Here is a 16,915-nt window from a genome sequence, read left to right as displayed (position 1 = left end):
CTCCCCCGGGGCAAAACCCAGCGCTGGATCCGGCTGCGGAAGCCAGAGCGGGAAAAAAAAGCAAACGGCTGAAAGCCGGGGGGTGTGTCATAGAGTGGTTTGGGTCGGAAGGGACCGTAATGGGCAGGGACCCCTCCGCCAGACCGGGACGCTCCGAGTCTCACCCATCCCGGCTGCCGCAGCTCCTCTGGGCACAGATACATGTGAACTTCTTCCTAATGCCTAATCTGAACCTGCCCTGCTCGAGTTTAACACCCTTGCCCCTGTGGCTCTATGGCCTTGTGAGCAGTCCCTCCCCAGCTTTGCTGTACCCCCCGTTAAGCACTGCAGGGCCGCTGTCAGGTGCCCCTAGAGCGTTCTCCAGGCTGAACAGACCCAACTCTCTCAGCCTGTCCTCGGAGGAGAGGTGCTCTAGCCCTCTGATCATCGCTCTGATCATGGGGGTTTGTTTTTTCTTGTCCCCATCCAAAACTCCTCTCGAAGTTGCAGCACCAACAGCTGGCAGGTCCAGGTGCAGCCGCTGTCTTTAGCATCCTTAGGGCCGGGCTGTGAATCTCTGTGCGCTCACACGCGGTACGTGTGCACGTGTGTATCATGAAGGTGTTAGTCTTTGAATGGCTGGCTTCACACCGTCTCTTAATACCCCTTACATCCTGCTTCTCGGCATTGTTAGTGCCCAGAGATGATTGAAGGGGAGCCAAAACTTTTCTGCCATCCATGAATGCAGATGTCTTTAATGTTTCTGTGCTCTCTAGTATATATGGTAATTCTGTCTTGACTACTTCTGTTCCTTGACTCACATTCATTGCAGATGCAGAGGGATATTAATGTGCATGGAGTTATTCTTTGAGGGCTTGGGGCTGTTCTTTTTTTTATCACCAGCTGTAGTAGCAGTTGAGCTTTGAAAAAAAAGCTACAATTTATGTATGTTCTTCAGTTGTTAACCACTGTGGCTTTGCAAAATTTGTGGATCACGTGTATGGCTTGCACATTTTCCTTCTCAACTTTTATCTTGTTGCCCATTCATTTTTTGGCCTCAGACCATTTTTGGCAGCATTGTTTCATTAACCCTCATGGATCTGACATGATTTATGACAGTGATAATATCTCCCTTGGAGTATGAGTTTTCGTGTAGATTTTCATTCTAGTTTTCTGAGTCCTATCTCAAAAAACCCCTCCAAAGCTACTGGGTATTAGAAATGTTTCCCCTACATAACTAGATCGCTCTGATGGTATCTTATTTAGAAGTTCAGAGATCTGCAGAGCATCTTCCAAAGCGTTGCTACTTGACAGAAAGACCTCCAAGCTTTGTTACTTGCAGGTAACGTGTGCAGAGGAGTAACAATAATTCTGAACACTTTTCCACTGTGAGGGAAAAATGTTTCTGGTATTAATTATTGACGACATTCGTATGCCTTATGGTATCAGTTCAGTTGTTTCTTCTTGCAGGTTCGGGAATGGAAAAACGAAGGCAGCAAAAGATACATGTGCACCGGCCGGCCTGGCTGGTTGACCGTCTCACTTCGTGTTGGGAAGTATAAGAAGATTCATAAGAACATCATGATCAACTTAATGGATGTTCTGGAAGTGGACAGTGAAAGACAGGTAACAATTTCCTCACAAAGCTTGCGTGGTAATGAAGATTGAAGCTTTTTTTGCCGTCTTTGTAGCTTAAGAGGTGATGAGATTCCATAAAGAACAAGATTTTTTTTTTAGCAGTCGGCCCACCAAATTTCAGATTTTACAATGTGTGCTTGGATCGTTCTATCCAAAAGCACAGCATATGGAATTGCTTAGCTCTGATGTGCTGAAGTCTAAAAGACCAGATTGATTTACAGGTTTGGGGACTGAGCAACAAGATACTGAGGCAGAGGAGGAATCACTAAACAGTTTCAACTATTTTTAGTAGTGCTCTTAGGAAAGTAAGTCTCTGAATTCTGGTAACAGATGGATGTACAGTCCAGTTAGCCATATTTTGTCATCGTTAATGCTGAACACTTAATTTATGTTTGGTGGGGGGGATTGGCTTTTCTTTGGTTTTTAGGTTGTTCGAGTGGAACCTTTGGTGACCATGGGCCAGCTGACAGCACACCTGAATCCCATGGGCTGGACTATTCCTGTGGTGCCAGAGCTTGATGATCTCACAGTCGGTAAGGGTTGTTGATTTTGCCATATTTGTAAGTTATTGCATTATTTTAAATGTTCTGGAAATACTCTGTTAAACCTTATGTTCTGTCATGGTATTTATATTATAAGCACTTACTTTTTTTTTTAAACTTTTTTTTTTTTAGTAGTCTTGAAAGTCATGGCCAGAGCTTAAAAGTGGGGTTATGTTCTCATAAACCACCTTCATTTTAGAGTTTGTTTCATTTGATTTGTTATGTGCTCTCTTGGTAAGGTGGCCTGATCATGGGAACTGGCATTGAGTCTTCCTCTCACATCTATGGACTTTTTCAACATACCTGTGTGGCCTATGAACTTGTTCTTGCTGATGGAAGCCTAGTGAGATGTTCACCAGTAAGACAAAATGTTATTTTGCTATCATTTACAATGTCATTGATAGTTATTGGTATGGATATATGATTTAGTATGACATACTTTTTGCAGACTGAAAATTCAGACCTATTTTATGCAGTGCCTTGGTCTTGTGGTACTCTGGGTTTCCTGGTTGCAGCAGAAATAAAAATGATTCCTGCCAAGAAATATGTCAAAATACATTATGAGCCTGTGAGAGGACTGCAGAAGATTTGTGAAAAGTTTACAGAAGAATCTAAGAAAAAGGAGAATAGCTTTGTGGAAGGACTTGTGTATTCTTTGGAAGAAGCAGTCATCATGACAGGAGTTTTGACTGATGAAGCTGAGCAAAGCAAGGTAACTAAAGGGAAGTTACTCACAAAGGAAAAAAACATACCTCCAAAGTTTAGAAGCTATGCTATTTGTCAGTACGTGAGATTAAAAGTTAGATCTGTGCATCAGAATATTTTAAATTACAGGTCTTTGTTACTACAACAGAGTCTGTACTCTTCAATCCCAAATAAAAAATTACCTAAATGAGAAATGACCCCTTGATTTCATTTTTCTACCAAATAATTTAGTCTGCAGCCTTCTCATTGCAAGTACATAAAGAGGAAGTGAAGTATCTCCTCTCTTATACGGACCAATGCTATTTTAAACCACAGATATCCAGAGAAACTCTTTTCCCAGCAAGCTTTTAATACAGTCAGTATTTGTAGAAACATGTCAGGGATAGTTACAGGAGGGGCATTCCCCCCCCCCTGCCTCCCTCAGCCTGGATGTTTCTTCTCTGCCATAATGAGATGTTGGATTAATGATAGGTTGAGAAATTAGGAATGTTAGGAATGTTAGGAATCCAATTCTGGAACATTCATGGTCTCCTGATTACCTTGTAAGAGGCAAGCCTTCACAGGCATTGTTTAAATTAAATCTTAATGGCAAGAAAGGTAGGAAGGAGGCATGCATGTGGAGAAATGAAGGCTCCCTAGATCTCCGCTGACAGCCTCATTCAAGCTGTCACAGGGGGTATAACACTGACTCTTGGCAGTAAAGTAATTTGGGGATGTGCTTGACATTGTCTGATAAGGTGTAACTGTTATTGGTGTTGGTATTTGCTAACAAATGTATGTTTTCTTGTAGATAAACAGAATTGGCAACTACTACAAGCCGTGGTTCTTTAAGCATGTGGAGAAGTATTTGAAAGCTGACAAGACTGGAGTAGAATACATTCCCTCAAGACATTACTACCATAGACATACACGCAGTATCTTCTGGGAGCTTCAGGTAAGACCAGTTCCAAAATCAAAATTACATCTGCAGGGAGGTGCTCTGCTCTTACCCAGCGTAGGTACAGTGTGCCTACTTCAGTCTATCTTTCACAGCAGAAAAAAAACAGTGAGGTTAATGGCAAATTAATGGCGCTTGTTTATATATAAGGCATTATGTCATAACCTCCTAATTTCTGTTTTAGTGCTTTTCTGAATTTGGACCTTAAGTACGTATTTCAGTGTTAAGCTTTTATAGCTACTGAGTGATTTCCAAAGGCAGACAGTGGAAGAAACGTGAACGTGAAATTATGGCTGAAAATTTGCCCTGCCTAAACTCAGAATACTAATTACACAGTGAGGTCATTACTTTGAATTTCGTAAATGGGATTGTTGTGATGTGCATTTACACAAAACTTTATTTGGCTTTCTGTAAGAGTCTTGTTGCAACATTTTGAATCTCTCTGATGAGATACCAGATCCTTTCAACTCCTGGAGAAGTTAAACAGGAGTTGGCTGTGCAGAAATTACTTAAAATTTTACAGCTTTAAAACTCTTTCAAGAACTGATCTTGTATGTTTTTGGTCTTACAAGAGTTCTGTAAGTTTAGCTCCTTACACACTCCTTCCACAGCTGTTTTAAGACAATAGCCTACTACTCTCTGAACTTCATTCTCTGAAGGTTTTTTTGGGGTGAGTGTGTTGTGATTAGTATGGCTGAAAATCAGTTGTAACTAGAAGAGGCTCAGGGCAGGGGCACGTGGCTAAGTTCAGTCCAGACCTCGCTTAATTGTTCATGTTGATGTTATAGTACTTTAGCAAAAGTATCAGCGAGTAAATTCATTGAAAACCTGGCTTAATATTGCTCAGAGGATTCTGAAGTGTTGTCTTTTTGGTTCACTTACATGTTCTTAAGTCAAACTTTTTTTTATCCCCTCTTTAAAGGATATCATTCCTTTTGGCAATAACCCTGTTTTCCGTTACCTGTTTGGCTGGATGGTTCCTCCAAAAATCTCTTTGTTAAAGCTCACCCAAGGAGAAGCTATTCGAAAGCTGTACGAGCAACACCATGTTGTACAGGACATGTTGGTGCCTATGAAGAGCCTTGAAAAATCTATCCAGACCTTCCACGTTGACCTTAACGTAAGAACACGTGTTTTTAAAGTGCAAGGGATCTTGAACTGTGTGTGATAAGAACTGTGGCTGTTGATGTTAAGACGTAATAGTCTGCTTGTGTAAAAGGTCATTATTGTATCCTGGGGGTTACTGTGCTTTGCAAGGCTGCAGAAGAACTTAACACAGCTTTCTGGAAAAAAAAAAAAAAAGGAAAGAAATTGAAATTCAAACTCTAGTAGAAGGCAAACACTTCTAAAAGATTTTATCAGTAAAACTTACACTGATTTTTCCTTCATCTAAAATGACTGGTGGTCTCACTAACCCCACCCATGGGAATTAATTTCCATTCTTGCTTTTATTTCTGGATTTACTTAACTAGTGTAAGAAGTACAGATTTTGCAATTTCAATTTGGAAAAGAAAACTTGATTCTCTTTTTTTACTCAGAACATGTATTCAGTTGTTGCGTTGGGGTCAGGGATGCTTTTTGATGCATTTGCAGTATTAAAGAGGAGGAGATGTAAATCTAGGAGGACACAGCACATATTTTAAGCATCACAATCATTGTGTTACTGTCATTAGAAAGTGCAGCAAGAACTACAACAAGAGAATTGGAAAGGAAGAGCTGTGCAAGTTTCAATCCCAAATTGGGAAGAAGTCCTCTTAACTCTTCATTTTGTAACCTTTATTAAGAGATAGCTTAAAGGATTGTTTTGTTGAAAGTAGGTGATTGTCTTCTTACCTCTGCAGGTGTACCCTCTTTGGTTATGTCCTTTCATATTGCCCAATAATCCTGGTATGGTCCACCCAAAAGGGGACGAAGCAGAACTCTACGTGGATATAGGAGCTTATGGAGAGCCCAAAAGGAAACAGTTTGAAGCCAGGGCTTCCATGAGGCAGATGGAAAAGTTTGTAAGAAGTGTGCATGGGTAAGGATCCTGCTTCTTAGGACAGTAATAATGCTGTATAATTTATACCCATATACCCTATATAATTTAAGCACAGTTATTTAATCCCACAGCACTTCAATATTACAATAATGTAACAACCGCAATAACTTAAAACTAATCTTAATTACTAATTTTGGTGTTAGGGTTTTTGAAATGTAATTTTACTTTCATTATTTGATTGCAAAACCAAACACAAACGAACGTGCTGGCTGAAGCTCTTGCGGTGCATTTGGGAGCTGGGGAGCTTCAGGTCAACTGTGCATCCTTTCGGCTCCGGGCTGCTCTAGGAGTAGAGCCTCTGTTGCAACAAAATACATCCATGCAACCAGGTGTAGAAAGACCTCAGTGGGTGTTTGCTGATCCTATGGAAACCCGTGGCTGTCCAGAAACAGTGTTAATGTGGGTTGGTGACTGCTCTAAGCAAGGCTGGCTAGCCCAGCCCTGGGGAAGGCTGAGCTTTGCATACTGAGGCTGACCTGTTTCAGGCAGGTTCAGAGCAAATTCTGCGTTGGCTGCAATCCCACAAACCGTTAGAAAGTTTGGATGGCTTCCCCGCCTGCCCTTAGGACCGTCCTGCTCCCTGCCGTCCTCGTGGCGTCGTGCTGCTGCAGCTCTGCTCCAGCCTTGCGCGGCTGTGACCTTGCTGGGGGCAGCCAGCCTTCATTCCCCCCTGCGGCCCTGGTGCGGTGGCGGGAGTTTTTCCTCCCTCGCATCTTGTGCTCTCACAGCTTCCTTTTCCCTGCACCGATTCCTGTTCCGTAGGACTGCAGTAGGCATGAGGTGCGTGCCCACCATCTGTCACAGGCTCGTGCCAGCCTAATTTACTGTAGTAGCGTCAGCATTTGAAGCAGTTACAGGCTTGTTTCTCAGGAACAAAAATCTACACACGGTATTTTTACACCATTTTATCCACATTTCTATTTCGATTTTGACCTTCTTCTCAGTCTAACAGTAATTCTGTCCCATGTGGCTGAGTGACAATAGTGAGTCTGCTCAGAGATGGTTTGGAGGGTGTGAATGACTTTTAGCTGCAATAAGTGATCTGCCAGAGAACAAAGGAACCAAAAGTTAATTTTAAGCTTTTTAAAATTAATTTGAATTTAAGCTTTTAATTTAAAGCTCTTTACTAACAAAGTTTTGTCTCTACCTGTCACTGGGAAATGAACAATGGATAAATGCTTAATCTTGCAGTTTCATAATCACACACAACAATAGAGCTTTTATGTAACAGCTTGTGTTTTACTCCTGCACCCGGATGCTGGCTGCATTTTAGATCGCACAGCACGAAAGTAAGGAAGAGCCTCCAGCTCAATCGGGATTTCTTTTTTTTTTTTTGTAAACAGACCTTTGTTACGCTGTACTTTGTTTACACTCTGAATTCATCTTGCCTTGGTCTGATTTGGCAGGCTATTGCTTTCCCAGTTATATTCTCAATGTCTGGTTCAAAGAAACCTTAAAAAGTCAAAGACCATATTGCTGCATCTGCCTTGGATGTGTTGTGCACACAGGGTAACGTGAGGAGCCATGACCGTACCTCCATGGATCATAATGCACACAGAGAAAAATACTTTTTTTTGAAGCTGGAACTAAAAGGTTTTGAGTGAAAGTGAAAGGAAAGCAAGCTTTTAAAAGCAGCTAGGAAACTATTTGTCAAGAAGAATTTGTTATGCGTGGGTTTTGGTGCAAGGGGCCAGACGCTTTATTTGGGGCAACTTCTGAAGTTCTCTCCAGACTTGTGTTTCTGTGAACACAGACTGGTAGAACACGAGTTGTCAGAAGATTTGGCTGCGTGTGGCTGGGATGTCTAAACATGGACCACTGTTTTATAAACAGTGTTTAGTCCTTCTCCTTTTCTCTACATTGGAGCAAAACTAATGAAAGTATCAGTACATGGATGGCTTATGAATGTTCTGAACCATATTTTAAAAGTAACAGTTACATTAATTGCTGCTTTTCCCATCTCACCCTTCACCAAAATGACTGTAGCAGAACTCTGCTCTTTTCACCATTACATGTTATTTCCTTATGGAAAAGACATCATGATTATGTTAAATCCACAACATATAATTGGCTGAGTGTCACGGCATAATTTGTCTGGGTAATTATATTTGCTTGTTTTTAAGAAACATTTTAAATGTTTGTGGCTTTTATTTTAATATATGCTATCCATAGCTTGCCCTCTTTTTTTTTTGTTTTATACTATTTCAAAATTTTTGGCACAATTAATACTGACTGCCTTCTCTCTCTCTTTTTTTTTTATTTTTTTTTATTTTATTTTCCTCTCTCCAGTTTCCAGATGCTGTATGCAGATTGCTATATGACCCGTGAAGAGTTCTGGGACATGTTTGATGGTTCGTTATACCACAAGCTAAGGGAGCAAATGAATTGCAAGGATGCCTTTCCAGAAGTCTATGACAAAATCTGCAAAGCTGCGAGGCACTGAGCCTGGATGATCTATTCAAGTAATCAGGGAAAGATGAATTTACCTATAGCTAGTCAGTATATCTTTTAAATAAAAAAAAAAGCTTTATTGCTCTCCAAATAAGCTTATTCTTGTTGATGTTTAAAGGTATGAATTCTTGCTTTATAAATTTTATGTTTAGTATATCTTCGTATGTTTTAAAAGCAATTTTCCAAACTCAAAGTGATTGTTTTTAAGAAATTTTAAGTGCTAGCCTTTGTATCTGATGTAGTGACATAGGTGAATTCGCCTGTTTCCAAGCGAAAGAAAAGTAATTGGAAAGGACGAAGACGCCGGCGTTATGCCAGCTGTATACTATAGCTATATTTAACTTGTGAGAATGAGAGGACTCAGAAATAGGTGCCAAAGCTGAACGCCGCCTTGTCTAAGATAATCATGAAGTTAAAAACGTCTGCCTTCAGTTGGTGACCTGTAGGACGGGTACGAGCGATGGTACCGTCACCGTCGGGCTGTGCAACGCTGCGTGCTGTTGCACTGTACTGCTGCTGCTTGGATTACACCGTGCTGCAATCTGGGCAGAGCAGTTAAGCTCCCTAACAGTGGCTTCGGTTTCAAAACTGAGCATTGAGGTGGGAAGAAAATGCTTTTTACTTGTGCCTATCAGATTTGTACTGATGTTGATTCTGAAGCGGAAATGGATGGAGGTTTTAGTTACTTTGCAGTTGGCTAGCAGTGCACTGGGGGTTTGCCCCAAAATATCAATGTTCTGGCCTCGTAGACCACTGAAAAAAATGCTGCTATTTCATACAGCCAAATTTTAATATCAGTTTTTATTCGTTATGGATCAGTTTATTTGGATTTTGGGGGTGTTGGGTTTTGGTGGGTCTTTTTGGGGGTGGTGTTTCTTGTTGCTTAATTTTAGTGCCTTATAAATACTCAGTTGAAGGAAGACGTGGGTTATTTCAAACCGTGGCTGGTAGGAGAAGGAAGAAAAGGCTTTATTTATACAGGGTTCGTTAGAGCAAGTTGGCTGTGGATAAGAACTCTTGTTGTGAATCTTGATACACACAGGCTGTGGTTCTGACTCGAGTGATATTTTTGCTTTTCATTTCAGCTGGGTTAGATTGATAGGCTTTGTAAAAGGACTCTTTCGGTCACCTGGAGAGGAAATCCGTTCAGTTCCCCTTCCGCTGCTTGCTGGTGAGAACGTCACAGTCGCGCACCTCACACAGTCAAGCATAGGAGTTTGAAAATGTTTTGACCCTGTAGCCAGAAACACGGTTCCAAACCAAGGCCCTGTCTTGTCCCAGCAACGCTTAAAATTACTTGAAACCTTACTGAGCTAGGCGGAAAAGAAAGTAATTTTCTTGAGGCTTGCATCTTGGGTAATGCAAAGAACTTTTTCAACAGTTACCAGTGGGAGGCGTTGTAATTTTTTATGAGTGCTAAACCAATGATTTTATTTATTGATAGATGGATGCTTATGGTCCAGATGAAACCAATGATAAAGCAGTAGGAAGAATAAGCTTGGCCTGTTACTCAGTGATGCATGGTGGGCAAATTGTGTGCAAATAAATGTACCCCTTAAAAACCCCACGCAGGGAACTGGTAGTGAGGACACCCTGCCAAGGGGAGACACAGCCAGCGGAGAGCGCCTGCAGTGCTGCCCAAGCCACAGAGCAGGGCAGGAGGTGGAGCTGTGTCAGTGATCCAGGAGTGTCGGCTACACCGTTCCAGGCTTTGGGCTGCACAGAAAGGCAAACACTGATTCTAGGGGTGTCACCTGCCCTCCTGCCAGGGAAGCGGCATGAGAGCCTGTTTCCTTGTCCCTGGGGTAAAGCTACGATTTAGCCCAGTGCTTGTAAGATATTCTGCACAGAGTGAGAATGGAAAGGATAATGTTAGAACAGCTAGAGGATATGCAAATACTTAGGCTGTGTTTCACTTATGTACTGATGATCTTTAGGTATGCACGATATTTGTTTTATCACTCCTTAATTTATTGGCGAACTTTGTATGGCGTGATTGGGTACTGTAATTGTATCAGTCACACACATGCACATGCATATTTGCTGTTGCTCTTAATTTTTGGTTGTACGGGCTGTTTAAAATAAAGATCTAGCCAACGTACTCTTCAAAGTGATTCAATGAGTGATCGTTTACTTTTCAACAGTTCTGTTCATCCATTCTCGTGCTTGTCGTGTTGTTACAAACAGTCAGTGATTAGTGAGAAAAGCTGCTGTCTGATTAAGAGGCCAGAGGCATCACGAGGTGGTTGCGAGAGGGGCACTCTAGTGCTGCGAGCAGCTTTGGAGGACTGTCTTTTGAAGTCTGTGAGCTTGCAGGTATCTCTGCCTCGACACAAAACGCCGTTGTGAGTTTTAAGTGCTACAACTGCTGACACAGACACTTACTTCATTCTTCTGGCTTCACGCTACTAAATCTAATCCCTGGTTTGCATGAGCAGCCACCACAGAGAGGATGAAGATTTAGTTCACTCTTCAACCCAAGGGCTTTCACAACCACATCTTCCATTTCCCTGAAAAACGTGTCTGCAGGAGCTCTGTAGGCGTAGTCAGGGATATTCCTGCCTCTCCCTTGGTCACTGCTGGTGTGTCCCCCTCCACTGCTCTCTTCCCAGCGAGAAGCTCTTTGGCTTTCTCCTGACACCCAGGCTGCTGAATGCCTCAGCCCCACTAAAACCACAGTTCAGGTGCCAAAGCGTTCCTTTAATCATGTTCCTTTAATCGCGTTCTGTGTTGGCCCTGACTCGTGCTGCATTTCACAACTCTCAGCTGTTACCTCAGCAGCATTTCTATGGCCTGCACTCACCCGCATCACTGCTCAGACATTTCCCATCAGAGACCTCCTCCCTACTTCACTTGCCTCTCCAGAACAATAATCAGGATTTTCTCAAATCACTGCAGTTTCACCTGTGCTCAGTTACCTCACCCACCAAAGAATGGTTCCAGATTAGTTAGCATACTTAATCATACTAACATATAATTACACATAGATTTACTTATTCCAGTCTGGTCTAAAGACTAGTATGAGATTTCATAAAGTTTGGCTGTAAGTGAACAGCAGGCACTTGGTACATTTTTACAGCCATCTTTTGTTACTGCTGACACAGCTCTATTTATTTCACTTTCTCCGTTGCCTCTAGGTTTCAATATCCCACAAAATTTGGATCAATGATGCGAAATTTCCCCTAATTCCTTTCGGCCACTTATAAATATTTGCATTGTTAATTCAAGGAAAGCTGTATCTTATGGCCTGTGATGAAGATCCTTGCATGCAGGTACTTTAAAGGAGGCTCTGCTCTATCAGCGCTTTTGCAGACCCAGCTCTCTGTTGAGTTGTAGCAGTGGACCTGGGGATCTTCAGCTGTGGTAACACCAGCATGCCTGGAACAGGTATGTGCAACTTTTTAGGCAGCGTTGTTTGAAAGGAAGCGTTTAACATGAAATGAGCTGCGTGTGCCAGCAGATCTTCCTCTGGAGGACATGCAGTATCGGGTATCCCCCGGTGTGTCATTTTTATAAAGGCTGAGGTGGAAATAATGCATTACGCGACAGAAACGTTGGACTATGGATTATCTAAGAGTTTTATTGCCACAGAACAAGACTTGAGTTGTTCCCCGTGTCGTGACATGTGTGCCTTTGTGCTGTCAGCGTTTTATTCTACCCCGTCTCACCCGCTGGCGCATCTGCCGTTTCACCGATTTGGGCATCCCAGCACCATCTTGTGTGTGGGAAACAGCGATTTCTTAAGAGGTATCTGGACAACGTGGAGCAGAAATCAAATCACTCCAGCTGTTTTTAGCAACAGGCGTGAGCCGCTCGCTGTGGAAAGAGGATGTGATTCAGTGGGCTCAAATTATTGGCTGGATTAATCTCATTAGTCTTAATAAGCATGGAAGTGAATAGAGCTCTTAAAAGCCTGGCTATTCCCTTAAAAGCACAGCTGTAACTTGAAAAGTGACTTTGGAGCTGGTGCTATTTGATCAGGGAGATATGTTTGAATTCCAAGTTCTGCTGACTGTTCAGATTTTTTTGATTATTTTTTTTATTCCTACTGAAACTGCAAGATTAACAAAGCTGGGCAATATTGAAAGTTCAGTTTCATTATGCTTTCTGTGTCATAGGATAGCGAACTTCTGGCTGCTCCCCTGAAAGCTGATGAGTTATATTCAGCCAGGACTAATTTCTAACTACTCTCTGAAGATCAAGCAAGACCTTTGCAGGGCTGCTGGCCCGTCGTACCACCACTGCAGTTTGCTAACTTGGCCATGAGCAAAGGTGAGAGCGGAGGGCTGTGCTGAGGTCTCTCGTTAGTATAGCTCCTAACTGCTTCACGGGGTTTTCACACCAGCAATTTCAAAGCTTTGTGGTGAAAGTGAGCCTTGTTATCTGTCTTCCTCAAATGGGAAAACCGAGGCACAGCCTGAGAGAGTGGTTTTTGTTCAGGCCTGTCGAGCAGTCCAGTGCCTGCACTGTGAAGGGATCCAGACAGCCTGATGATCCAGCCACCTCCCAGTTCCTTCCCAGGCTGCCACTTCTAATTCAGCAGAAAGCATTTGCCTACGCCTCTGATGCAGGCAAATCGCATTTCACAAGATACACCACCACCCACCTTGGCATCTGTGAAGTGCCTCGAAAGCAGTAGCTCTTTGATGCTCTCACTACCCCTATGCAGTGGGAAAACCCAAAGATCTCACTCTCTCGAGATGGAAGAGGTGCAGAAATACCAACCTCCCTGTCCCCAGAGGGAACCTTTGGTGGCAAGTGCTTCTCAGTCCCAACCCAGTGATTGAGTTGCCCACAGAGGTGGTGGAGGCTCCATCCCTTGAGGGGAGGCATGGAGGCTTGATGGAGCTCTGAGCAACATGATCTATTTAAAGAGGTCTCTGCTCAACTGCAGGGAGGTTGGATTAGATGACCTTTAACGTTCCCTTCCAGCCCAATGCATTCTATGATTCTATGCTTTAACTAGCTGATCATCCCAACTCACATCAACTGTAGTATCAGGATGTGCACTCACGATGATTTTCCTGTAAGCCAGCCACTTACAGCCTCTTGTCTCTCAGACTTACCGCAAGTAGGCATCCCGCATCAAGTTGCTGAGGAACCGCTGCACGTCGCACCGGTACAGAGACTGGTATCTCATCTTCTGAGGGTATTTTTCATGGTTGGTGATGTCGTAGCGACCAACACCTACAGGGTTCTGGAAGGAGAAGGTCTCCTGTTTCCTCATGCAGAGGCAGCATGGGGGATGCAAAACCAGGTAGAGCCCTCACGTGGCCAGGCTTTCAGTTGCTAAAATAACATAGAATTGTTTTGGCTGCAAAAGACCTTTAAGATCGAGTCCAACCACTAATCCAGCACTGCTGTGTCCACTAAACCATCACATCTGTGCATCTTTTAAATACCTCCTGGGATGGTGAGTCCACCACTTCCCTGGGCAGCCTGTTCCAGTGCTTGACAATGCTTCAGGTGAAGAATTTTTCCTAATATCCAATCTAAACCTCACCTGGTGCAACTTGAGGCCATTTCCTCTTGCCCAATCATTTGTTACATAGGAGAAGAGACTGACCCTCACCTCGCTACAACCTCTTTTCAGGTAGTTGTAGAGAGTGATAAGATCTCCCCTCAGTCTCCTTTCCTCTAGGCAGTTCCCTCAGCCGCTGCTTGTGAGACTTGTTCTCCAGACCCTTCACCAGCTTTGTTGCCCTTCTCTGGACACGCTCCAGCACCTCGATGTCTTTCTTTTGAGGGGCCCAAAACTGAACACAGGACTTGAGGTGTGGCCTCACCAGTGCTGAGTACGGGGGGACAGTCACTGCCCTGGTCCTGCTGGTCACACTATTTCTGATCCAGGCCAGGATGCTGTTGGCCTTCTTGGCCACCTGGGCACACAGCTGGTTCACATTCAAGTGGCCATCGACCAACACCGCCAGGTCCTATTCCCACAGGCTGCTCCCCAGCCACTCTTCCCCAAGGCTGTAGTGTTGCCTGGGGTTGTCATGACCCAAGTGCAGGATGCAGCACTTGGCCTTGTGGAATCTCATTCAGTTGGCCCCAGTCCCTCAATCCAGCCTGTCCAGATCCTTCTGCAGAGCCTCCCTAGCCTCCAGCAGATGAACACTCCCGCCCAACTTGGTGTCATCTGCAAACTTACTGAGGGTACGCTGGATCCCCTCATCCAGCTCATTGATAAAAATATTAAACAGAATTGGTCCCAATACAGGTCCCAACACCTTGGCAACTGATACAACAATATACAGCATATTTTACTCAAACTGAGCCTGTATTGTAGGGGAGGGAGAAGAAAACACACTGATCAGGGTTAACCCAGCCAGTTCTTCTTGTCACAGTGGTTCATAAAGAAATCTTGCTCTGTGGGCTCAAGCATGCTACCAGTTGCCTACTGCTAGCTGTAGTGAAAGGCTGCCGTGTCACAACCTCCCCACTGAAATGTAATCTGTCGAGTTCCCCAGCAATTAGGAAGATGTCTTCATCCTTGACCTCTTCCAAGTTCTCTGCTCCCTACTCATCTGGATAAAGGAGAGAAACCACGTGGAAGCCTGCTCCTCATCCCTAACCAAGGTGGACTATTTCAGACTAAAACTTTCCCTGTCTGCTTTGAACCCTTTAGGCTTTGTTCTGGTTCTCCATGGGGAAGCTGCCAAGATGAATACAGCTCCAGGAACACGTACTAAGTGAAGGGCTCCTGCCCGCACTGGCTCTGCTGATGCTGCTAGAGGAAAAACTTGCTTTCAAGAAGCAGAATATGACTTTCTGGGAGGGTATGGGGAGCTTCTGGCACCTAAAAAGACTCAAACCCACTGCCCTCATCCATGAAGTGCCTCAAATGCAGAGCAAAACTAATGGGAAGTGTTATCTGAGCAAAGGGCAAGGGCCTGAGGATGCAGGCAGAGATAATGTGGGTGCTGCTGAGCTCCTGCCCCTCTGCTCAGCACCAGCCAAGCTCACCTGCCTACGGGCAGCGTGTGCTCAGTGGTGGGTGCTCAGCATGCTTCTGTACGCAGGGGGCACCTGTCCTTTGACCTGGCCATGGGCATTTATTCACCATTTATTCTTTGGCAACCTGTTCTAGGCATCACCCAGAGAGGGACTCATCTCCTCTCTAAAGGATGAGCATCTGGCCAAATTGCCCAGGTTTTCCTGATAATCAGTGGGGAAAGGAAAGAAGCTCCTGATATCAGTCTGTTCTTCTATCACAGGTGGTCACCTGACGTAGGACTTCTGATGGGGTGCTGCTCCATTCAGAGGACACAGCTAACGTTTTTCTGGCTGAAGCTGATGAGGAGTGTCCACCCTCACTTGGCTCAGAAGAGTTTCATCCTCTCTCAGGGGTAATAGAAATGGATTGGGGATGGTCATGGAGGAAGCTCAGAGCCTGACCAATCCTGCATCCCTCTCCCACTGCTGTATCTGTTCACTCACCTCATTCCCAGTAAAGAGACGATAGAATCTTCTGTCAAATCGCTTGGCAGATGACCAGAAGGGGGCTTGGCTGAAGTACTCTGATCTCTCAATGGGCTTTGGGTTGTAGGAGCCTGGCCCCACTGAATTCTATGCAGAGAAAAAGCTATTATGCTTCAGTTCACTTGTAAATGAGAGAGCCACACAACATCAGAGATCCATCCATCCATCCATCCATCCATCCATCCATCCATCCATCCCTGGGGACACCAGTGACACTGGCTGGTGCCCATGTCCCTGCTCCCACTGACCGCATCCCTCGGACACTGGCTGAGTGTGGCCCAGAAGATCCTCTCTGTGGGGCACCTCGGGTTCCTTGACAGGGTGCTGAAACAGCCTTTCTTCTTGTTCTCCTTCAACATCAGCTCATCCAGGAAACCCTTGACAGTGCCAGTGCTCACCTTGATGCCTCTCTGCTGGGACAAGGGAGCTACGTGAGGGGCTCAGCTGCCGGTGGTCCCGCACGTCACCCCCTTGGTCCTGTACTACAAAGTCAAAGAGCAAAATCCCAGCAGTACAGATGCTGTCCTCAGCAATGTGTTGGCAATGCCACAGCTTGCTGAGAAACCCTGTCTGGGTGTGGGGCCCTGGGGCGATGTACCTCCAAGGTGTGATGGCCACCACTGGTGGGCTTCAACCTGCCACCCGAGAAGAAGGTCTGGCAGGGGCCACGGCCACGTGCCCGGCGCAGCATCTCATCAACGCTGCTCCGCAGGTCATAGGTGCCGGGTCCCAGACCACTGCCCTGCAGGCACAGGGAGAACGGTGTTGAGGGCTGTGCTGAGCAGGGGACACCCCACCAATGTGTCCCCACAGCAAGGGGCAGGACTCACCGTAGTTGCCGGCAGGGCACACCTCACCGTCCTGCTGTCCATCAGCCCTTTCGTGCTGGCAGAGCGCTTGTCCCTCTCCTCTAGAAGGGTGTAGGGGTTGTATGTGCCAGGCCCCGGGAAGCAGTCCTGCAGGACAGGTAGGGGGCACCATGGGCAGGCTCAGCAAGGGTGACAGTCCCCAGCCCAGAAAGATGAGATGGCGTCCACGGTAGCTCCTAACCCCTCCAGAGGCATCCGCCCAGAGCCGAGTCCCGTAGCCAACAGGCACCATTCCCTGGCACCTCCTGTGTCAGGGTGTGCCGTACCTTGT

The 16,915-nt window shown here is 44.8% G+C and overlaps 2 protein-coding genes across 2 annotated transcripts in view; one reads left to right on the top strand and one right to left on the bottom strand.

The window, feature by feature from the left end:
- The first annotated feature begins 1,452 nt into the window (after window positions 1-1,452).
- DHCR24 (24-dehydrocholesterol reductase) lies at window positions 1,453-8,677 on the top strand. Its single transcript, XM_009864983.1, has 8 exons — window positions 1,453-1,605; window positions 2,045-2,150; window positions 2,399-2,517; window positions 2,608-2,871; window positions 3,655-3,798; window positions 4,724-4,921; window positions 5,643-5,821; window positions 8,132-8,677. The coding sequence occupies exons 1-8, from the start codon at window positions 1,486-1,488 to the stop codon at window positions 8,283-8,285; spliced, it is 1,284 nt and encodes a 427-aa protein (XP_009863285.1). The 5' UTR covers window positions 1,453-1,485; the 3' UTR covers window positions 8,286-8,677.
- A 3,356-nt stretch (window positions 8,678-12,033) lies between these two features.
- The window catches only part of LOC104270578 (chromosome unknown open reading frame, human C1orf177), a 5,619-nt gene continuing 737 nt past the window's right edge, over window positions 12,034-16,915 (bottom strand). Inside the window, exons 4-10 of the mRNA XM_009864984.1 lie at window positions 16,606-16,731; window positions 16,374-16,517; window positions 16,024-16,188; window positions 15,734-15,862; window positions 15,007-15,014; window positions 13,360-13,515; window positions 12,034-12,109 (exon numbers count right to left, since the gene is read on the bottom strand). Coding sequence (XP_009863286.1) covers window positions 12,034-12,109; window positions 13,360-13,515; window positions 15,007-15,014; window positions 15,734-15,862; window positions 16,024-16,188; window positions 16,374-16,517; window positions 16,606-16,731 — 804 coding nt within the window. The remainder of the gene's footprint in view (window positions 12,110-13,359; window positions 13,516-15,006; window positions 15,015-15,733; window positions 15,863-16,023; window positions 16,189-16,373; window positions 16,518-16,605; window positions 16,732-16,915) is intronic.

This window comes from Apaloderma vittatum, unplaced genomic scaffold (genome assembly GCF_000703405.1).
Source record: "Apaloderma vittatum isolate BGI_N311 unplaced genomic scaffold, ASM70340v1 scaffold12812, whole genome shotgun sequence".
NCBI classification, from domain to species: Eukaryota; Metazoa; Chordata; class Aves; order Trogoniformes; family Trogonidae; genus Apaloderma; species Apaloderma vittatum.
The sequence above is the reverse complement of the archived record's forward strand: the minus strand, read 5'-3'. Positions and strand labels throughout refer to the sequence as shown.

Bases quoted from the DNA above. Each gene is read 5' to 3' on its own strand.
- DHCR24 (XM_009864983.1), top strand. From the start codon at position 1,486: ATGTGCACCGGCCGGCCTGGCTGGTTGACCGTCTCACTTCGTGTTGGG. The intron at 1,606-2,044 runs GTAACAATTTCC...TTTGGTTTTTAG, and splicing joins AAGTGGACAGTGAAAGACAG to GTTGTTCGAGTGGAACCTTT. The intron at 3,799-4,723 runs GTAAGACCAGTT...CCCTCTTTAAAG, and splicing joins GTATCTTCTGGGAGCTTCAG to GATATCATTCCTTTTGGCAA.